Consider the following 23,695-nt stretch of genomic DNA (forward strand, 5'->3'; position numbering starts at 1 on the left):
CTATACCCTACAAAAATTACCGCGTGCAAACCGGTCAAGTGGTTGCTGAGATATAAGCCTCGCAAAAGCGTCCGCACGGCCGGTCGGCCGGCCGGCCGCTCATACTCAGAAATTTCCTTTAATCTTAGGAAAGACTCCGCTCGCTTCGCTCGCTCCGTAATAACCAGTATAACGCCTTTTGGGGCGACTAACGGAGCGAGCGAGAGGGTGGGCCTTGCACGTGCGAAATTGCGAGGGGTACCTCCAACTGACTTGTGTACGGCACCCTACTAAGCGGTGTCTAGCGATGTGCCAAATTTGGGCACAATCGGCCCAGCCGTTCTCGAGATCTGGAAGCGGCACCCTGCACGTGCGCACGTGCAAAATGGGTCCCAACTGACTTGTGCACGGCACCCTACTAACCGGTCCCTAACTGTGTACCAAATATGAGCGCAATCGGTCGAGCCGTTCTCGAGAACTGGAAACGACCCCTGCACGTGCGCACGTGCAGCAGCACCCCAACTCTGGCACATGTATATGCAGTGCCTAGTGGGTGCCTACCTACATGCCAAATTTCAGCGCAATTGGCCAAGTAGTTACCGAGATATTGCAACAATTACAAAACTGACACCTCTTCGTTTTGCACGTGGCACATGCATAAGGGGTCACCCACATGCATCGGGAATAGTCCAATACTTGGAAGAAGGAATGAAGCTACCCTACAAAAATTAACGCATGTAAATCGGTCAAGTGGTTGCTGAGATATAAGCCTCGCAAAAGCGTCCGTACGGCCGGCCGGCCGCTTATACTCAGAAATTTCCGTTAAAGGGACCCTCCCACCTTCAAAAAAGTTTATGAGTTGGCATGAAAGTGATGTCGCTCGGTTCAGAAAGAGCGAAAACGAATATCTACCATATTTCACCGAAAAATATTCACCGGTTTTTAAGATATTAGACTTTTACTTTTGTTTACTTTTTGGGATCTCCGCTGTTCCCATAGAGATCTTACATACATAAGATATAAGATATAAGATATAAGATGTATATAAGATCTCTATGGCTGTTCCTTGCGATTTTATTTGGAAGCAATAGTTTGGCAGCTGAAAGTGCGGCACTTGTTGCGCGCAAAGCAGCATATACCACCGCGTGCTACAAAACGTTTTAGTCAAACATTTAAAAATCGTTAGATATCTACGCTGACGTCACACATTCAGAGGGGTGTTCCTATGCATTAGCCCCTCTGAATCAAAATGCTGCAATTTTGAAATTCAATATTTCCGATTTAAGGCATTTCTCGATGTTGTGAGTGCCGAAACCGGTACCTAATTGTGAGCCAGGGACCCCATTTTGGCTATCTCAACTCAAATCTAATGTTAAGGTGGGAGGGTCCCTTTAATCTCCGCTCGCTTCGCTCACTCCGTAATAACTATCAATGTTAATACATTGAGATAAAACGATGCCACACTGACGATTTGAACTTGATTTCCAACCAGCCAAACAGCATTATTTTTCCAAATAAAGACCACCATCGTGTTTAGAAAAAAGCACAAAAATAGATGTCAAGCCATCACATCCGACCACCTTGACCGAATTCGACCCACCCTACTTCACATACCAAACCGTTCAACTAAAGATGCTTGTGTTTTCTTAGTAACTGTATTCTAACATCACACACATCACCAACAGCATTCCTACATTCCAGCATTCCTGTACATTCTCCGCGTAAATGCTTTGAATGAGTGGAACATACGGGGCCAATTTCACGTAGAATCAAAAAGATGACGGCTGTCCTATGGCAAATTTCGGGTGAATTTCACATGTGTTTTTGCGAAGCAGTTATGCCCATATCCGCTGTTTCAAGTTCGTAAATGTTGGACTTTTATCACTCTAATGCAGTGAGGTCAGTTGTAACACTTTTATTTAAGTTCTTAGATAACTAGTTAAACTCCATTAAACCCATGTCACAGTTTACAGTATTCACAACAAAAATAATCGTTGGATATATCACTATGTTGAATAGTGGTTATGATAACTAGTTATTCCACGTATATTGATTAAATATAATAACACACAAACGCTACTACCTTGGCTCAAAGAACCATTGGACCATATTCGCATTCTCGCACACATCGTGCCAACATACATCTTCTCCCCGTAGATGACGTGCCTAACACGCTGGCACTGGCAGCGTCCAAGAGCCCTCTGAGGCCCTAGTGCATTGTTTCGTTGGACTCGTGGACGGCTCGGTTCCTGTTGGCACTGTGTGTAAGACAGACTAGTACAGGGCGTGACGCGCACGGCTGACCTCCGCCGGCACCGGGCGGCCGTACTCGTAGGGCCGTGCGCCCAGGTTGCCGGTGGAGCCGGCGAAGGCTGGCGGCACTGCTGAGCGCCAGGCACCTGTGACGCTGCTCAGGTCCGGCTCAGAGCGGCACAGGTTCGGCTCAGAGCGGCTCACCGCCGAGCCGCCGGGCCGAGCGGGCGCCGCCGGGACCCACGGATCGAGCGCGCGTTCCTGGCTGGCCGAGAGGTCGGGCGGCGGCGGCAGCTCGGCCGCTGACGATGCGGCCGGCTGGGCCAGGATCCTCCTGCGCACGGCGGCCAGGTGCTGGCGGTACTGCGACGGTGTCATCCGGCGGGGAGAGCCGGCCGGCGCGGGCCGCGGCGCCGCGGAGGGGACGTGGCCGCAGCAGGGCGGCACGTGGATCTCCTGGTGCAGAATGTGGGTGACGGAGGGCGCCTCCCGCAGCCGGCCGCTGTAGTCCGTCCCCACGGAGTACTCGCGTGTAGCTGTGTCATACCTGTCAACTAGATCCGCCAGTCTGTCCTCTAGAACAGTCGACGGCACGACGGTAGTTTGCCGGTACGCCGGTGAAGCAGCGGTCATCCCTGCGTGGCGGCGTGGCTGGAGCGGCGGTAGCGTCTCCATCAGGACTCGCGCTCGTGCTCGCCGCCGCGCTACCAGCGCTCGCATTTGCTGCAGGCTCTTCTGCAGGCTGTCCTCGACCTGCAAGAGTCGACGATGACGCTCCGTCTCGCTGTCCCGATAGTAGGCGCTGCTTCGCGCTCGCTCTTCGCGAAGCGATTCCAACTCGCGACAGATCTGGCTTTCTAGACTGCCAACACGAGAGCCAGAAATGTTCACGTGAGTCGTGCTGTATTCTGGGTAACGATCAGCATGCTCAAAGGACAAGCGCTGCCTTTCTGATGAGTCGTGTGATGTATAGAAGGGGCGCGAGAAGGAATCACGAGTTGGTGATGTGTGGATGCTGTAGGCCTGTGTGTGAGAACGCAGGCTAGGATTGTTGAAAGAATGCCGAGCATCATAGCCATAGTAGCTTGAATGAGGTTCGTAGTTGGAAAATGAAGACGCAAAGCGTTGATTTTCATTGGGAAGTTGAGAACGCTGTTCCTGACTTGAAGAAGAATCGCGACCGTGTTCCCATTGGTAGGCCACATCTTCGATTCCATCTGTCTGTGACGAAGCATCCCGCAGTGTCTGCGTTGAGGCATTCACCAACCGCTTGGTCTGGCGCTCTTCGACCAGAGGGATACCGACATCCTGTCCGATCAGGTCCCAATTGGCCGTCTCCAGCTGCGTGGACGGCGTGTTCTGCGGAAGGTACCGTCTCGCCCGCCTTCTCACTTCATCCGGCATCGTAAGACCGAACTCAGTCTGAGTTTGCTGGAGAGGCGATCTACCCATCACGAAGTCTGGCTCCTCGTCGGATTCTTCCTCCGTGCTGCTGGCATCGCTATCTGACTGAGTCGTCAACTTCTGGGGCATCTCACCGTCTGGAGAGCCATGCACCACCTCCAGCTCACCCGAGCCGTGGAGATCGTTCCAGGAGACACATTTCTTTCCACGGCCTCGATCATCGGACTCTGAGTCGTTTTGACACTCAGGAGACGCCAGAGGAAGCCGACCAAGCGCGATGATGTTTGCAATGTCTACTGGCGGTCTGCCACGCTGAAGGAGGCCGTCCGCGCTGCTGCAGCGCGCAAGTCCGGCTCTGCGTCGTCGTCGGACGCAATCGGCAGAGACGGTGCGCTCCAGACGCACCGCAGACGCGCGATGCTCACTTCGTGGCACAGCAGCGCTCAGTCCGATGTCGGAAAGCTCGGATGTGCTGTTGAGATCTGCGGCAGATTCGATGTACAAGTACATGATATCGGAGGTGCTGAGCGGTTGCGCGGTGGCAGGCTCTTCGTCCGCGGCGTGTTGCAGCTCCACGTACTGCTGCCACATCTGCACCTTCTTGTCTGCAGTGGATGCCCCGAAGGACGATGGCGATTGTGACGCCTGATCCTTGTCACCAGTACCGTCTTCGTCGTCGTCGCCGAAGTTATGCCTGTAGCGGGCAAGATGACCGAATGTGGTGGTTGCCACCAGCGGATCCTCGCGGATGTCGCCTTCCGTTTCGGTGATGTTGGTGAGAGATTGTGTAAGAGCGCGCAGAGGTCGGGATACAGGTGGTTGTGGGACAGTTTCTCGTGGTGAGAGTGCTCCATCCAGCTCGCCCAGTGAAGTGCGTGGCTGAATGTCCAGCTTCAGTTGCGGTTGTTGGCAGGCGGGAGGAGATGTTGAATCCCAGTCGTCTGCCTCAGATTCGTCAGACAAAGTCATACCCTGAGCACGATTCAAAATCATCGGTTTCACTTGGGACACATCTGCAAATGCTGTCAGGGGTGTCTCCTCCTTGTAAATGACATCACGTACGCCTTTCTTTTTCCCGGTCGACTCAAATTGGCTAGCTTTTCTTGAATCCCTACGGGCCTGTTGGATTTCAGGTTTGTCAATGAACGTCTCTTCCTTCGAGTGAAAAAATTCATCCCTTTTCGTGTTTGTCTGAGGAGCTTCACATTGCCCAGTTCCATCTTTCGTTCTTGGTGCGTTTTGTGGGGCAGTGGTGTTTTCAAGATCATTTGATGATGCCTTCGATTTCAATGCGTCCACGTCATCACTTTTCTTTCTCAACGAGACCGAACCTTCATCACTCGATCGGTTTGTTTGACTTTGACTGGTGGTGGAAATACGGGGTGTTTCACAGCTGGAATCCTCAGAGTCCTCCTGAAATCGCACATCGCTTGGCATTGTTTTGGAATCACGTACCTCTAAAGAGACCTCTGTGAACTCTTGCCCAAGGTCATACATTGAGCAGATCTCGGTTGCAGCTGGTTGTTGTGTTCTCATGGCGTCCACCGTTGTTTCATCTTCAGTGTCAAAACTGTAGAACATCTCGTCTTGATCGCTTTTTCTCAGGTCCTCCACTGATTCAATCGTGTCCATTGATAGTGTTTGTTCGTCTACCTCCTCCAATAGATGTCGTTGAATCTCATCAACCACTGAAGACGTCGCTGACCGCATTGTGGTTTTTCTTTCTTCCTCCTTCACTTCTTTGTGTTTGTCGTCTGTGGAATCATCAGGCATCGCCAGATCACAATCAGGTCGCTCGTTCCGCCGTCTTGATTGTTCATCGGCATGTGTTGTTTGTTTATCGTAAGGGATTGTTTCGAAGTCTTCCGGCAGTCTGCCTTGTAAAGTAGTTACATCTGTTGTCGCAGTGTGTTCACTGGCGCAGACATGTTTTCTCTCATCTGACTCTTGCATCTCTTGTAGCTCTGAGACGGACATATGTTCTTTTTGTGCAGTTTCATACACGTCAGTGGTTTTGCGTTTCTGGTGCTCAGTCGATGCATCCTTCCTATCATTCATGCTGGAGGCACCTGGGCTACATGTTTCGTGCACTTGGCTACTTCCGGTGACATCTGGATCTTCTGACATGTCCGATAACACCTGCCAAGTATCATTTTGACGCCTTGCAACACCTGTCGTGTCTTGTGCTTCAAGCGAAGCACAGGATTGTGCATTTCTCTTCTGATCTGAGCCTGGCGACTTTTCCTGATCTTCTATAGCGACAGGCGTTACTTTCCTCGTATCAGGCTCATGTTGAAGATTACCTTCTGTTGTTTTAATTGCTGGATGGGCTTCGTCTTCATCAGCTTCGTCAGCTTCGGCAGCTTCGGCAACTTCGGGAGCAATGGCAACGTCGTCAACGGCAGCTGACTGAAATTCTGTTTCTACTTCATGTTTGAAGACTTTTTCCACCGATGTCTCGACGCTACCTACAGGCAAACCACATTGGTACGAAAGACGTCTGCCAGTGATAGCTTCTTCGTCGCTTGCGTTCACATTCGATTGGTTTTCTAGGCTCGACGTAATCTGGCCTTTGTCTTGGGTATCATCACTTTGAATACCAGAAGCGTGGACGTCACTTGGCGTTTCTACCACCTCGGTCGATATTCCTTGGCATTCTCCAGGAGTATCCATGACATCGCGTTCGTTCTGTCCCTCGAATTCTCTTGACGTCATCCATTCCCGTTCACTTCGATGGTGTTCTTTTGATGCTGTGTCTTCCTCGGTCTGTTCGTTTGATTGTATCATGATACTCTCTTCGATAATGGCAACTGCCGGTGTAACCCCCTCTCCGTCTTTTTCAGAAACTTTGTCATTTTGGGGCAACATCTGTTCTGAGCCGCAAAGATACGCTGATTTCTTGCAAACTGCGGGCTCGGCATCCTTCACGTCGTCAGTGTCGTTCGACTTTTCATCTCCATCTGTAATGTGACTTCTACCTTCTGCTGGAATTGGATCCGTACAGGGTTGACTTGCATGCACCTTAGTTGACTTATCTCCTGTGCTCACAACCTGGTCCGAAATGCTTTGGAGCAGCTCTTCCAGGTCCTTTTCATCAGATTCATGTGTTTTGCTTTGAACGCAGGGACCTGTGATAATGGCAGCATCTGTTAGCAGTTCATCGGTCAACTGCTTTCTTTTTTGCTTTGCGTCAAGTTGTGCATGGTGTTTTCCATGCACATCAGTGCTGTCATCCAGCATGCTATTTGCTTTGCTTAGTACTCCGCGCACAATCATTTCTGCCATTTTCACGGCATCTCGATCATTTCTCTCATCCAAAGGCATCTGATCGAGAACCAGCTGTTCTCCGCAGCTTTGCTCCCCTTTTAACATTCCTGTGTCCTTTTCATTTCCAAGCGTCAGCATTTCTAGGCCGGTTACATCGAGAAGGTTCAAAGATGGTGCTTCGGAAGCAGTGCTGTCCTTGTCTGAGGCTCTCTTGTCAGGTTCGACGTGTTCGTTTTCCTCATCTTCGTCTGCAACTTCTAGTTCTCTTTCATGGCTTACATCAAAGTGTTCCAGAGCTTCGAGATGTAAGACAGTTGCTGGTTTAGTATCGTCAGCATAGCACAGCACGGTTGTTTTGTTTTCTGCCACCTGAAGATCCTGTTCATCAGCTGTGATAGCTTCTACCGCTTGTTGTTGTCCAAAGCTGCCTTCAGGGGGGCTCATGCCGGGCGTTGACGATTCGACAGCAATGCCGTTCTTTGCTGACTGATCATCGATTTCTATCGAGTGACACAGAACCGTCTCAATTCCCTCAGCTGAGGCAAACACTTTTGCTTCACTCTCTAGAGATTCTGTAGCCCCTTGAGCTGCGCCATCCCCAGAAACAGCGTCAGAATCCTCTCCATCGCCCAACTGCTCCAACTCAAGTGTGGGAGCTTCATACGTCCCATCACCGTAACAGAGGAGTTCCACCAGCGGCCCTTCCTCTGCCGTTCCATGTAGCCCTTCTTCATTCACGTTTGCTGTTGCTTCCACCGGCTCATCTGTATCGATGTCTGAAGTTTCTTGCCTTCGTTCTTCTTTGAGTGTTGCTGTGAATTGGAACTCTGGCTCTGTTGGAGGCATCTCGCTGAAGTCGTGACAACAAAGAACACTTTCTTTGACACTGAAAACTTCTTCATTTGTAAGTGCTTCCTCGACAGTTTCTGCTGCTTGGGGTGGGACAACTCGTTTTTCATCTCCCACTTCTTCATCAGTCGAGTCACTTGCATCATCATGTTCTAACTGTTCGAGTTTTAAATCAAGCGCTTCTGAATGGTCATCAGGGTAGCAAAGAATTGATGTTTGTGTTTCCCTTGCTGGTCCGTGCACTTCTCCTTCGACATTCTCGGTGGCTTTAATTACTTCAACTCTGTCGGGATCGGAGACGGATGCACCGTTGTCGAGAGTCGATGTCGGCGTTTTTCTCTCGGATAATCCCTCAGGATCGATGTCTGTTGCCGTGACTTGAGGCTCATCTAGTTGTTCCAGCTCGACATTAGGAGTTTTTACCCGATCATCTGGAAAGCACATGCTCCAAATGGGTGTTTCGGCTGCTGGTCCTTCCATATCTCTCTCGAAATTCTCTGCAGCTTTGCCAACCTCGACCTGGTCCAGATTGGATGCCTCTGCGGCATTTCCCGGTGGTGGTGGCGTGTTTGACGGAGCGCCCTGGGGATCGATCTCAGCTAACGTGACCTGGGCCTCTTCAAACATCGACGACCGATTTGCACAAGTCGAAGGCTCGCTCGACTCGTCGATTGGAGAGTCGTTAGAGGCTTCAGGGTGCCCTGGCTGCGATTCAGGGTGGATGTCACACGGCCCGCAATCAGTTGATGCCATGTTTGTAGCCGGCGTCAACAAACTGACAGCTTGACTTTCTGAGTGGGAGTGACTCGAGCCATAATTATCCCTTTCCCCTACTTCATTATCGTTACCTGTCCATGGCAGTTTGGGAATGGTAGTCACATCACAGGGCTCGATTTCTTCCCAGTGTTCACTTGCCGACATCATTTCTAGTGGCCTTTCTACCGTGGTGGTCTCGGGAAACATTTCCACGAGCTCTTCTTCAAGCATTTTCAACTCTTCACATTCTTCCACTGACACAGCATGCGACAGCTCAGGCACAACAGATGAAGTTTCAGTCCAAGCTTGTTTTGGGATCGATTTATCTTGCGAGTCAAGAGCTGAGGTAGAACCCTCGTTGGGTGCATTCGCTTGCTCAGTATCAACTCCTCCCTCACCTTCCGAACGAGCTGAAATCATTGTTTGCTCTTGCTCCGTTTCTACACTTGTGTCCACCTCCTCCTTCGTCTCTTTGGCCGCTCCTCCTGCAGCTCCGTCAGGCCTCTCGGACGTCTCAGGTAGCCGGGGGCTACCGGACCGAGGCTCTGCCATCGTTCCACTCTCGTCGCCTTCAGCGTCCACTTTGCTGAGCAAAGCGGAAGAAGGCATCACCTCCAGCCGGCCCGACACCTCCTCCAGCTCGCGGTCGGCCTGTACGTTGCTAGACACGCTGGCCCCCGACCTGCTGGGTGTACCACGGGGCCCCGACACCGGCTCCGAGACGTCCGCGCCTTCACGGACACCACACGGCGTATCAGCAGCCTCCGGTAAACTACCGTCGCTGGAGAGTTGTATAAGATTTTGTGGGGGTTTTCTTTCCTGTTCATTTGTTCCAGCTTCATTGTTGTCATCGCTGGCCGCCCGTCTGGGAGAACCTGCCTCGGAAGGAGAGCCAGCGGCAGGAGAGTTAACTTTGTAAATTCCACTTGCACCGGTCAGATCCGATCTCAAACTTTCGTCATCAACATCCCTCGAAGTATTTTTCGAATGACTGCTGGAGCTGGAGCTGCTAAGAGAGCTAGACGACTCGTCAAACGCCTCAACAATCTCTTCTTCGATCGTCTCTAGACTCGGCTCTTCCTCGGTAGTTTTGAAAAAGAAAAACTGCTCCTCAACCGGTGTCCTCGGTGACCTGGGACTGCCGGTGGTCACCTGAGTCTCCACCAGCCGCTGCTGCTCACATTCTGCGTCGGCGTCAATGAATTTTGTGTCGTCTCTTCTCAGCAGAGCGCCCTGCTCCTCAACCTCAAACACGAAAATCGCTGGTGGATCACAGGACCACCTCTCAACTTTGTCCGGCGAGAGGGAGTGCTCACACACTGGAGAGGCCCCTTCATCGAGTGGTCCTGACTCCCCAGCAGGGGTATTGACCTCCTGCACCGAATTCCTGGTAGCTCGGTGGTCACTAATGCTCTCCGGCGACGTTCGTCGATCGACAAACGACCGCACGTCAATATCTAGACCGCCGGCCGCCGGGCGGATCCGGCTTTCATCAGCCGCGCTCACGACAGACGCCGCTTTGCGATCCGGGCCCGGTCGATCGCCGCTGGGGGACGTTTGTGGGCCGCATGCCACTGCGACCGTGTCAAGTGGCGCTGCCGACTCTATCAATTCTGGTGACGTCATCGCCAGTTCCTGTGCCGCCGCCGACGTCGCCGTCACGTGCTCAGTGCTGACATTTGTGACGACGACGGTACTGTGGTGACCGCGTGACACACTGCGGTCGTGGCGGCTCGATATCTGTACCTCCTCGTCCTCCACGTTGGTGATAAGTCGGAATGGGGAGGGCGGGACGCGGCGGTGCGTGCCGACGGACGGCGCGCTCGGCGGGAGCCCGTCAGCGGCCGGTCTGGCGGAATGGAATCCGTCCGACGCCGTCACGGAGCCGCGTCTAGGCAAACTTTCCGCCGCCGTCCCGACGCCCGGTGGCTCTGCAATATTTATTGGCGCCGCGACGTACACGGTCGCTGCTGGATCCGACTCATGGACCGACGCTGAGTCGGCGACTGGTGCGATGTCGACACGATCTGAGGCTGGTGGTTTGGAGGTTATTTGCTCCAGGCTGGGTGGCTGGTCAGACTCCCATGGTTCCAGACTGGGCGGCTGTTCCGAACTCTGCCTTTGGAGTCTGGGCTGATGGTCTGTATCCCAGAGCTCTAGACTAGGTGGCTGCTCGGTTCGGTGCTGGTTAACATTTGGAGCTTCTTCGGGTGCCCAGTCCTCCAGACCTGGAGGCTGCTGCTCCAGACTGGCTGGCTGGTCTGGCTCCCATGGTTCTAGACTGGGTGGCTGCTCTGATGGTTGTCTTTGCATGGCTTTATCTGTGGTCTGCTGAGAAGCTATCGGTTCGTTTGTAGCCCAGTACTCCAGACTGGGTGGTTCTGATCCTTCCGGTCCACTCTCAGCTGGGTAGAACGTCTCATTTCCTTCCGTCTCGACGAAAGGAGCGTTACGAACTCTTGCCTCTGCGTCCAGTGTGGATGTCACCACTTGGCGACACCTGGGTGATGCGTGCAGCACCTCGGTCCGATAGTCCCATACCTTATGAGTCCGTGAGCTGTGTTCTGTCGTCTCTAGAGGACGTCTCGCTCCGTCCGTGCTCTGGTCAGTGACCTCCACACGTCGTCTCTCCGCTCTCTCGACTTCGGCTGGCACCTGAGTAACACTGGCTGACCGGCTGGTAGATACGTGAGTTTCTCCTGAACCGCGCACAAACACGTTCACCTCTTCGACAACCTCGTAGGTGAGAATCCGAGGACCTGAGTTTGTCGTGCTCCGGTGAGTCTCTGTCGTCTCCACTCTTCGAGTGAGTGTTTCTCTAGTAGCCTCATCTCTCACCACCTCGTTGATCACCTGGTCATCGTCCGCAACTGTATCCTCTTCGATCGGTTGCTGGTTTGGAAAGCTGACGTTTAGGTCTCCTGCACTAGAGTCACTAAACACCGGTGGTGCATCGCTCAGGGAACCAAGTAGGTCGATCTGAGGGGACAGTTCGGCGGCATCACACGGGTCTAGAAGCGGCGGGGGCTCATCTTCATCGAGTGCTGCCGTCACACGCTCCCCCTGCAACCCAGTTCCATCGTCCGACTTTTTACTGGCACCATCGGGTCCATGTCCATCTTCAGAGCCCGCATCTGAGCTGCCGGATCCATTGGAGTCTTTCGAGCTGTCAGAACCGTCTGAACTGGCGGAGCTTTCAGAGCCGGCTCCATCACTGTCCTCCGGTATACACTCGACTGGCGGTCCGGTCGCGGTGCGCTCCCTCACCTCTGGGGGCAGGGAGTACAGCAGTCTCTGCTCGGGCTGCGGTGGTGGCCGGCCGTGCACGGTCACCGACAGGGCCGAGCGGTACAGGCGGGACACGTGCGCGCCTGGGGGCCGCTCGGCCAGCTCGGGCAGGCTGCGGGAGCGCACCAGCAGGCTGACGGCCAGGCCGGGCCGACGGCGCGCCTCCTCCAGCAGCAGGTGGCTGCGCACGTCCAGCCGCGACACGTACCGCTCCCACATGTCGGCGTCTACCCAGCCGGCAGCCGCCGGCGCCTCGGCCGCCGCCTGCCGCGCGCACCACCGCCGACGCTCGGCATCCCACGCCGGCAGCCGTCCGTCGCCGACCAGCGGTCGCCCGATCACTGACCGCTCACCGGCCGACCCCGACGCCGACGCTGCCGCCCCGACCGAGCTCTGTTTACTGGCCATTGCCGGGGCAGCGGGCGGCCGCGCATGCGTCACAGCCGACGCGCGGGAATCGATGACCCCGTCCGACTCACCGGCCGACTCGACGATCGTGTAGAGTCGACCTACGTCGGTTGTCGAGCCGTCCAAAGGGTCCTTCTCCCCATTTACCTCTCCCGAGTCGATAGTGAACTGGAATGGGGGAGCGACGCCGGCTGACGATTGTGTGGGCGGGCCCGGGGACTCGCATTCGTCGGTTAGCTCCTCTGGTGGCGGCGGGGACGGAAAATGAATAATAGGATAGGCGGACGGAGCGTTTGATTGGGTGCTCCATTCGTCAGGATCTCCAGGGGCGGAATGGAAGCTGAGCGAATCGCTCGCAGGATCGACGGACAGCAGACTGGCGGCGTCTGCCGAGGTGTGATCGACGGCGGAGAGGAGCTGCTGGTGCTCCTCCTCAGAGTCGGAGGCGCCCGAGCAGGAGAGCCGCTCCTCGGCCCGGCGGCGGAGCTCCGCCCTGCCGCTCCGCGAGTGGCGCCGGTCGGGACTGGCCGCCGGGCTGCCCCACTCGCTGTCCGACGACTCGGCCTGCCGAACCATGCTGATTTTGATGATAGTGTTTGGCGCCGTTCGGCGACTTCCTGCCACTTTAGGCTGTGATGGCTTCCTTTGGCTTCCTGGCACTTGCAGAGGTAGTGATGTTGGGTGATGTGCCGCTGCTTCCAGTGGCTGTTTCCGGTGCTCGACCTGACGGACCAGAACTGGGGCAGCCACTATCGGCGGGTGGGACATCGGTCGGAAAAGACTGTCGATGCGCTGCTTTCCGGTGGCTAAATTCTCGACAGAATCGGCATCAATCATGTCTAGAGAGTCCTGAGAGAGCCCCAAATCGCTTGGCTCCAGACTGTCGTCAGAGAAAGTCGGCGGAGCACATACGTCAAAGCTGCCACCAAGGCCTTCATCGACAGAACAGGAGAGGATGGCTGCCGCTGGCGTGCAGGCAGGCTGCAATAAATCCCCCTGGCTGTAGGGGACCGACGCGGCCGGGGTCGGGTCAGCGGGGCGCAGTCGGAGGCGGGGGAATCGACTGACGTTCCGCGCGGAGCTGGACTGTGCCGCGGTGGTTGCCGAACGGCCGCCGCGTTCGCCACTGCTCCTCCGTCGCTGCCTCTCGGTCGAGTCATTCCCCTCATCCACCTGGTCCATAATCCGGCTGCGCTTTTCGTACGGACGTGAGTCGGTCGACGCCTCGCGGCGCCGCTTCCGTCTGCCACAGCAGCACCAGTCGGACTCCGTGGCATCTCCGGGAGGACCATCGCCGCCCTCACCACCTCCACCCCCGCCGGGATACAGCCGCCGCACGACCTCCCTGACCACCTGCCGGCGCGAGCGGCGCTCCTCCGACAGCCGCTGCATGTTCCCCGGCACACTCGCTGGCCGATACAGACCCCGGCGCTGCTCCCAAAGGAGAAAGTTCGCCCAGCAGCGACGCTCGCGCTCGCACACGATATCGCGCAGTTCGTCCCAGAGTTCAGAGGAGTCACTGAGGAGGCTCAGAGAGGAGGAGGTGGTGGCGGGGACGGGACGACGCGAGGTCTCCTCGGCACCGATCGGGCTCGGTCGCTCGGCGGCGGGTGTCTCGGGCAGCTCCGTGGCCTGCGCGCGGGTCAGCACCTGCCGCCGTCTGGGAGGGGGCGGCGCACTCTCCTGGCGAGGTGACGGAAGGTCCGGTTCGCTGGCGCTCAGGCGCTGGTATGAGGGGCGGTGCAGACTCGATGTCAGCGTCCGGTCGGCTCGGCGCAGTCTGAAACTGGGAGAACAGAGAAGATAAGCACTCGATAGCGTGACTGGCTAGCGGCGAAAACTAGACGAATTGAGAAGGATGTCAGCTGTCGGTCTAGGGTGGAACATTTAGTCGAATATAGCACGTAACACGGTAGAACACGGTAACACGGACTCGTAAACGGTATTATTGCTCAAACTTAGCGACAATACGCTTATTTCGGGACGAAGCGATTTCGAGGCTGAATGGTTATCACTATTGTCGTTGCCACTAAATCATAACTTAATGGTCTCGTCAGCCGATAGCAAGATAGCGTGCCAAAATCGTCAACTCCGTAAAATATAGGGCCTTTTGTCCGTCTATAAATGGAGAGTGGAAACCAGTAAAATAAAATAATAGTTAAATAAGACAGGCAGCATACAAGAATATCACGAATTGTAAATCTAAATAGTCATTTAATGATCGGCATCTCTTTCATACGAATTCCCTAAATGCCGACCCTACGTCCCCGTTGGACCCCACGTCGCACGAACATGCGGCAGTTTTGGCCGGCGGTAGCGCCCTCCCTCACCTTAAAAGGTACGCATACTGCAGCATCGCCGGTACAGTACTCCCTCCTTTCGGCGTTTGCAAAACATGCATGAACTGCGTGGTATAACATTCCTAAACATGAGTGATCCTCGTTTCTGCCACTTCACATCGACTTTTTATCGATTTCACAGCAATAGTCTTGCCAAGGTAAGGCTGCCAAGGCCGTGCCGGTTCAACCTGTCAACTAAGCGTTGATCGATCTAACGAAACGAGGCATCGCAATCAAGGTCTGTGGTGGAATTTTATCGACTTAACAGCCAGACTCAGCATTCTTTTACAAATTAGCGTCCCGCTAACACTAGCATGAATACTATACCTTTCGGTGAAAACTAAACAACAAATAATATATCGGACAACGAGGCAACTACGGGTATTTTAGAAGTGCGGAATTTCCACCATCGACCACACTCGCCCTAGCTTAGACCGCTTCCACCACCACCACACTGCACCACTGAACACCACATGGGAGCGCGGTACGCCGACACCACAGGAGCGGGCGCAGCCCAGCTCAGCTGTGGTGGTAGGTGGTAGCGTGTCGTCATGGGCGGAGGTACGGTTGTCAGAAACCCTACATCTGTTCGCCTGTCTGTTCGTCTGCCTGTGGGTGTGTTTGTCTGTGAGTCTGTCTGTGACTCTGTCCGTCTGTCTGTCTGTCTGTCTGTCCGTCTGTGAGTCAGTCTGTGAGTCTGTCTGTCTGTCTATCTGTCTGTCTGTCCGTCTGTCTGTCCGTCTGTGAGTCTGTCTGTCTGTCTGTCTGTCTGTCTGCCTGTCTGTGACTCTGTCGATCTGTCTGTAACTCTGTAGGCCTGCGAGTCTCTCTGTATATCTGTTTGTCTGTTGTCCACAGGTCGACTCATTGGTCGATCGGTTTGATGGTATAGATCAGCGACCTTGGTCCGAGCCGCCACAAGTGCTCTTAAAAGCTGACTGGGCACCCGCTGTGTCACCAGCTGAACTATAATAACCTCTTCGAAAGGCTGTCTGATAATTGGCTCAGGGAACAACTGCAGCCCTTAATTTGCGGACCTTTGCTTTGACATGCTTGCACCTGACATTTGTTACTGCTGAGTGGACCAACTAAGCAGCGTCAACCTCACTCTTTGTTTGCAAGCTATATGACCAACAACGTTGAGATAAAATAATTACCTAAATCGCAAGTTACTAGCCCATTTTGCCGACAGGTACCATAAAAAGTTTCTACCGTCAGTTTCTTACCGTTTGAATAGATCCGGCCAGTATTGGCGACTGTCTATAAGCCGTTTTCACGCCTTGAACCGGTTAGTTCAGCCTTTATGTGCTCGTTTTCTCACCACGTCAGCAATCAGCAACGAAGCTACAGTTCGCTTGACTGTCACTAAATAACACCATTAGCCGTCACCAATTATCACAAGCCATCACGCAAACCGTCACTAGCCGCCACCAGTCACGGTCGCGTCACCAGAGGTCCGTTCTCCATCGAGTGCCGGGAGCGTCACGGGACAGCGCGTCCCCGGTGTCATCGTGTTCGACACCGGTGACAGACTCCGAGCCGAGCTCTGCTCTTCCGTGCGGCTGCGGCGAGAGACGGCACGGCACGGCGGCGCACAGTGGACTAGCGGCGGCGCACGGTGGTCCAACTGGGACAGCACGGTGGCCAAAACTGGGCGGTACGCTAGTGCGGCGATACTAACTAGGTATGGGGAGACTCACCTTCGATCGGTGCCGGCGACATCTGCGTCTGAGGGGACACCTGAGTCGGCCATCTGTAACGGAACAAAGCCCGCCGGTCATTTGTGAGGGACGGAGCAGACGCGGCCGTATGGAGCGCTGTCACGGGTGACACCGTCGACGGACTCTGAGGACGAAATGTGTCGCCAGAGACAGCCGGATAGCGGTGGACATCGATGCTTCAGATCGATATAAGTGGTGCTAATTGTCAACCAGTTGTGTTTCGCGTCTATGTCGGTTGACAAGGGCTGAAAGGGACGATACTCATTTGCCCTTTGCAGGACAAGGTGATTGTGAAAATCACTATATCGCTGTCACTGGTCCCTTGTGGGAGCTTATGAGTGAATAATAGGCCCATAGGGTTCGCGCCTCGTGGTGTTGTGGCCACCGGGCCAGCCTCGTCATCACCCGGTCCGCCGAGAACCCGCGGTGCTAGTGGGTCTCCTACAGTAGTCGTAAAAGTGACTGTCTAAATAATTCCAGTCCGCTAGCACGCGACGTGTCGTGTAGGCGGCGACTTTCTGACTCCGACGAGATCAGTTTCAGTGTGGTTGGATTTCTAGGTCAGGACTAATCGACGCGTGTTAGGAGTCTGCGGAGCAGGTTCATCAACTGAGCAGGGACTTGTGCAAATGTTATTCAGGAGTAATTATTCGGGAGTAATTAGGCACGTTTGGGGTATGTGCCATATAATGCATTAATGTGCCCTTCGTCGCATGTCACTTGATACTGGGAAAACACCAAAAAGCGATCAACCTTAAGTTAATCAGTTAATCAAGATAGAACTTGATAAACATGGTGAAACTTCTATCAATACCTACAGATATAATGTTTGACTGTTATTTAGGTCTAGCACAGCGCCAAATGAAAACTTTTAATCTTCCTTTTTATTAGCAATGTGTCGTCAAATTTTCGTCACAAAAACATTTGAGCAGTAAGCTCAAGGAATATCCTAATTCTCAATGCAATGTGGATCGTCAAAAATATCCTGACTCGGATCTCTTGCTAGCTAAGAGATACTTCTAATGCAATCACTTTTTATACACCCCTGTCATTTCAGAGTTCCAAACAAAAACTCGCGTATATAGGCAATCTCAGACTCTCAGTCGCTCGTAAAAGTAAATAATACGATCCCGAAATACATAGGCACGTCTTTATAGAGTCTCGTCAAATCTATATCAACCGAGGTCCAACAATCAAAATGTTTGGTACGATTATGGTTACGTAACAGGCACGTTTAACTGTGTGCTATGCGGCACAGCCTACCATCCCAGGAAACTGACAGACCGCGGGGCGAGGCATGTCTTGACCATTCCGTATTAAACAGCACTTTCGTTATTTGATTATTCCGACTCTTTTCCTCAGTAAACAAGCAGAATGTTGACAAAAATACAGTACCACAGCCATCAGACCAAGCCCCGTGGCCTGTTCATTAACCCGCGCCCCGCTGGGCTATTCAGCCATACGCGCCCTGCTGGGGGGGGGGGGCAGATTCTGCCCCCCCCCCCTGTCTAACTTCCGAACCGATGGTCGTAGAAAGACGGGAAAAACGGCAAACGAAAGCTCTCAACAAGGCGGATCTTAAGAGCCCAATTTTTTTTGCTTAAGTAGGTCAGAGGTCAGGTCAAGGTCAGGTCAAGGGTACAAAATGCAAGTTTCTACAGTATCGGCCTTGCACCGTAGTTGCCGAAGAATGGACTGAGACTGATTGCCCAAAACGTGTTCTTAGACTACCAAGACAATATTCGTTGCACACAATGTCATTCAAAGGTCAAGGTCAAGGTCAAGGTCAGGTCAGGTCAGGTCACCAAAAACAAAATATAGAAAAGGGCATGTGCGACACATGTTTTATGGGTCATTTTACTCATATAATTCAATAGGCACACTCAATAAGTGATATGGACCACCTCTGGATGAATTTCAGGTCGAGGTCAGGTCAAGGTCGGGTCAAGTGAGGTCAAATTTTGAAGTTGATTGTTAAGGCCTAAAAAGGTGTCTATCCGATGCAGTTTTTCACGGCGAATCGAATGGTGCTATTTGTATTTCCGTACGAGGTCTAGAACTCCCAAAAGAAAATCATTTTTCAAAATTTTTGTGTGTCGTGACGTCATAAAATTTTGAATAACTCCCACACTTTTGAACCGATTCTTCTAAAAATTGGTATGTAGGTGCACATAGACCACTTCTTTGACATATATTCCGGTTTTTTCGATAAACTCAAAATTTTGGATTTTATAAATATTTTCCAAAAAAAGTCAGTTTTTTGGAAAAAAATTTTGGTCAAAATCCAAAATTTTCAAAAAACCGAGATAGCCATTTGATAGACAAAGTAGAATCACGTATAACCTTTTTTGTTACGTCTTGATTCCTTTAAAAATGAAGAAGTTAGCGGCGTTTGAAATTTTGCCGTTTTTAGGCGAAAATGGCAAACATGACGTCACTAAAACGTCAATTTCTCAAAAAATTTCCGACGGATTTCGCTCAAATTTTCAGGGAACGTGTCAAATTGATGTATGATAAGGTACTGAAAGTTTGACGTCGCTGGCGTAACGCGTTTAGAAGTTATTGGCGAAAAACGGGAGGGGGGCAGATTCTGCCCCCCCCGCGGGGCGCGGGTTAAAGCCCACGTTGTTGAACGCCGGAGTCTGTCCACTGAAACCCACCTTGTTGAGTGCCAGCAGACCGCGGAGACGATCGACCTCGGCCTGCAGCTCTTTCACCAACAGTGTGCCGGGCTCGTCATTGACCACGGGGGAGTTGACGATGGCCTTGGCCCTCTCGGCGAACCTCAGCGTGCTCAGAGTGTCGCTGTAGCACGTGCTGGCCGGGGACACGGCTGAAACGGAGCGGCCTCACAGTTACACACGGCCAAATGGTCGGATTGAGTGTCCCGAGCGACTCTGGTAGTACAAATTGCATCACAACGGCCGTCATCTGCATTGTTTGGTAAATTGAGTGCGTTGTTATCCGCTGAGTGCGAACCTGCAGTGCACAGTTGTGAACAGGTTCTAGAACAGACAGAGTGACTCATTTTGGTGACGCCAAACATCAGTGTTAGGATCTGTAGGAACACGTGTGTTGGCAATTACTAATTAGATGAATGATGTCATTAACACAGAGCTGGGAGCAGATGGCCGATGGGCCATCCAATTGATAGACACTCGTCGCAATTGTCAATCGGTACAGAGCGGCTATAGATGAGCTTTATATAATTTGAATAGTACGTTCCCAAGTATGGCTGCTTATGGATGGTTGAGTTGAACTGTAGGTTGATTTAATCAAATCTTGAAGCTACAAAATAAAAATTATACGCGCAAAATGCATTTCGCTGTTTGTTGGATATATTATGAATGAACGATTCGATCATTTAAGTTAGGTATTTCCCCGTGCCAGGTTCAAAGCTGCCGCTGGTGAATGTAACACAACAATGATAAAACTTCAACAGCAACTTTATCATCGAATCTGCGTGTGCTGACAGCCTCCATTTACGTATCAGCGAAGTACGGCAGGCGTCTCAGCGGGGCGGGGCTGGGCGTTACTATGTTTGCCCTGCAATGCACCAAGTGGTCGCCTATGTCAACAGACGGCCTTTATGTGGCCGACGACCGTGTCCAGCCGCCGTCCACGCCTCGCCAGCCGCGTAAAAAGGCCGCGATCGACCGACCCCGTTCCCGGCCACTTCAACCCTTCCTACCGGTCACTATTTCCTCCCTGCTCTGCCTCCCCATCCTCTACCCTCCCCTCTGTGATGCCTCCCACCTCTGCCTTATTTCCCCTCCTCTTTCCTCTCTCCTTGGGGTTTGGCCGACCGACACTAAGCTACCGTGTCACGTAGCAGTAAACAGCACCTCAGTCTGCCCCCAGTGAGTCAGGTTATCACCGTTTGTCCACCAACTTACAACACGCCACCTTCCACCCTGTAGTCGGCGGAGCCCTCCCATTCCCCTCGGCCCTCCCGTCCCCCTCCCCTTCCCCGTGACACGGAGTCCCCCATTCCCTTCCCCGTCTCCTACCCGTAATGTCCGGTGCACCACTCGGTCGCCATTGCCCAGCACCCTGTGTGGTGAACCGGGCAGTGCATGTAGGCACCGGTGCAGCGTTCCACAGTAATCCTCCATGGTCGACCCCCATATATCCTGCTCCCTTGTTATTCAGTCCAATCAATAACATAATGGAGCAGTGGGTGTAGGTACATACTGTTATGGCATGGAAACAAGGGTATGTAAGCCTGATGACGGGCATCGCTCACCTTCGATAGGCTCTGAACACCAAAGCATAATTCGTACGATAATGAATCGTCGACGGTAAAACGGCAGACAGGGAAAGCAATCGACTGGTTATATAATTGTGTGCAAAGTACGTAGATTAAATAACAAAACAAGTTACCGACATTTGATCAAACTAGCATAATATTGAACGTTAGAACTGATGCAATTGCAATATGCATATGTATGTACATGGGTGTGTTCCGTTCCGTTGTTGCATATTTTGAAGTGTTTTGTTGTGTTTGATGGTGTGATGAAGGTGCCAATTTTTATCATCCGCTCCATTGATTTTTGACTTTCGCTGATGAAGCTGATTGTGCTGACCTACCTAAGCATAGAATATCACACTTTGATCATATGTTAATGGATATGAGCTAAACAAATCTTATCAGTAGGTAAATCAGATCAATGGCCGGTAAAGTAACAAATTCTGTTTTTTTTTTTAATGAACTGAGTATCTGCAAGTAGTGGACATATGCGCATTAATGTCAAGTCTGCGCCATAAAAAAGGTTACGAAAATGGCCTTATGCGTCATGCTCTAACCGTGGAGCGAGACCCACTAATTCAGCATTAGATGGCCGATGAAATGTCACGTATTTACTATCGACCATTGAGCAGGTACTGCGTCGGTCCAGTACGGCAGTCTCGGCTCGGTAAGCTGCCGACATGTGTTGTGGCCTTGGCCCATTTCAGCGCGGGTTTCGAGGGTGGGGCGTGTGCCGCTGGCACTCGATATCGACCTGCCCATGGCTGGGCGAGTGCGCGGCTGTCCAAATAGTTACCTACTGTTACAGGCCCGGCACAGCCAGCTGTGGAGGTCAGCTGACCGGGCAGCTGGGGTGGTCACGGCTGGATGGTGACATTTGTGGGAGCTATGGGCGTAATGATAAAGAAGGGTGTTAATTAGGAGCTATACGGTTGAAAGGAAATTTGACCCGTGAGATGTTACATTCGGTGATGTTTAGAGCATTGTCAGGTGCCTGCCATTTGCCTCAAATAATGGTCATTTATGGAGCTCGAATGTAGTTACCATCCACATCATGGCTAGCTACTTAAAGGGACCCTCCCACCTTCAAAAAAGTTTATGAATTGGCATGAAAGTGATGTCGCTCGGTTCAGAAAGAGCGAAAACGAATATCTACCAAATTTCACCGAAAAATATTCACGGTTTTCAAGATATTATACTTTTACTTTTGTTTACTTTTTGGGATCCCCGCTGTTCCTAGCGACTTTATTTGGAAGCAATAGTTTGGCAGCTGAAAGTGCGGCACTTGTTGCGCGCAAAGCAGCATATACCACCGCTTGCTACAAAACGTTTTAGTCAAACATTAAAAAATCGTGAGATATCTGCGCTGACGTCACACATTCAGAGGGGTATTCCTATGCATTAGCCCCTCTGAATCAAAATGCTGCAATTTTGAAATTCAATATTTCCGATTTAAGGCATTTCTCGATGTTGTGAGTGCCGAAACCGGTAATTGTGAGCCAGGGACCCCATTTTGGCTATCTCAACTCAAATCTAATGTTAAGGTGGGAGGGTCCCTTTAAATTGTTTCATAATTTTTTACGGTCAACTATAAACAATATGCACCCAGGTGATCGAAAATACACATGCATTGGTAGTTATCCACAACGCTGAGGACATGGCTGGTTGAGCTAGACATAGGGTCTTGCAACACACCACTCCCAAATCACTTACTTGCGACCATGGCCGTTTTGGCGTTGCCGCCGAGCGAATCCTTGAGGAGCCAGGTGAGTACTGAGCTGCGGTAGGAGACGAACGTCGCCGCCCGCCGCCGCCGCCGCCTCTCCTGGCTGCCCGGCTGACGAGACCGACCCTGCTCGGCTGCAGGCGACACCACAGAGAGCAGTCAGGTCAAATGGCGTCGGATACCGAGAGTGAAAATTCATGGAGCCTAAAACTACATAGATTAACAATAGTAATTCTTCGAAGTTCCATTTTTCATGAGCAATTTAACTCTAAGAAAATAAAACTGATATGTGCCACTCCGGCACAGTTCGACCACTTGCACTGATTGGATCAAGTGCTGCCGTCTGGCGAGCAGAGCGCTACGCCACCTGCGTAAATAGCGAAGATCTAGCACCACGGTCCTTTCAGCTCACCCCGAGCCAATTCATCCCGTGTATGACAGATCAAATGCGGTAAACTATGATCGTTTCTCCCACCTAGCGCCGATATAACGTTTCCGAGAGCCACCAGTGACCGGTTGATGCTGGCTCCCTCTGTGAGTCGGGTCCGACTGGGGCGGCCCGGACCGGCACCGGCCCTTTCACTGCGAAACAGGTCAGTGCAGCAGTGTCGGTACCGTGGGGTATGCACGAATGGTGGGTGATGGTTGGGTGATGTGTTAAGGATTGATTCGGAATCGGTGGTCTAGTGTGTCTGGGAGAAGGTTTTTTATGTTGGTGGAAGAAAACAGGGAACAACAATAAAAAGAAGGCAATGAAATATCGAGAAGATGGAACAGGCCTAGCATGTCATACGTTGATACATATTCACATTGTTATAATCAGCTAACTCATGGTGGTGAACAATAGGCAGTTACTTAACAGCATGCCTATTGAGAAACCTAAATGAAATCCTAGCAGAAATTAGATAATAGGTATCGGCGAACAAACTGATCTCGTCCAACAAGCAGCAATCACCTGAGAACGTCGTCCCTTTTCCCGTGCCCGCTCTCGACCATTCAATTGTATGTGTTCCCACAGCCCGTTCCTCTGCACCTCTGCTCCCCACTGACCTGCCGGCCAGGTCGACCAGGTGCAGTTTGGAGGCGGTCCGCCCGACCCCGCGGCGCCGGCGCAGGTGGACGGTGACCAGCGCGTGGCTGCGGCTGCTCCAGTGGTTTACCTGGGTGGCGCCGCACTGTCGGCGGGCCATGCCGCGGTTCAGCAGGTCCCGCAGAGCGGCCACGCTGGTCACACGGTGCAGGGTCAGCCCTGATGGCGCAGAGGAGACGGTCGGCGACAGTCAGAGTCATAGGCGGCGGAACGGGGAGGGCACCGGGGCACCGTTCCCCCTTTGATTTTGGCATTTTAACATTAGCCCTATGGGCGTTGCATGGAAAGAATGGGATCAAAAGTCGGCAGTGGCCTCCCCCCCCCCCCAATTGAAGGTGTTCCGCCGCTACTGGTCAGAGTCAGCAT

The 23,695-nt window shown here is 52.5% G+C and overlaps 1 protein-coding gene across 1 annotated transcript; it reads right to left on the reverse strand.

Annotated features, from left to right (window-relative positions):
* Nucleotides 1-1,619: 1,619 nt before the first annotated feature.
* Nucleotides 1,620-23,695, reverse strand: LOC122375971. Its single transcript, XM_043355589.1, has 7 exons — nucleotides 23,680-23,695; nucleotides 23,290-23,488; nucleotides 22,715-22,821; nucleotides 22,227-22,373; nucleotides 18,925-19,097; nucleotides 16,244-16,296; nucleotides 1,620-13,990 (listed from the first exon to the last, which is right to left on the reverse strand). Exons 1-7 carry the CDS (start codon nucleotides 23,693-23,695, stop codon nucleotides 2,254-2,256), a joined length of 12,432 nt encoding a protein of 4,143 aa, XP_043211524.1. The 3' UTR covers nucleotides 1,620-2,253.

This window comes from Amphibalanus amphitrite, unplaced genomic scaffold (genome assembly GCF_019059575.1).
Source record: "Amphibalanus amphitrite isolate SeventyFive unplaced genomic scaffold, NRLGWU_Aamphi_draft 001972F_arrow, whole genome shotgun sequence".
In the NCBI taxonomy this organism is placed as follows: Eukaryota; Metazoa; Arthropoda; class Thecostraca; order Balanomorpha; family Balanidae; genus Amphibalanus; species Amphibalanus amphitrite.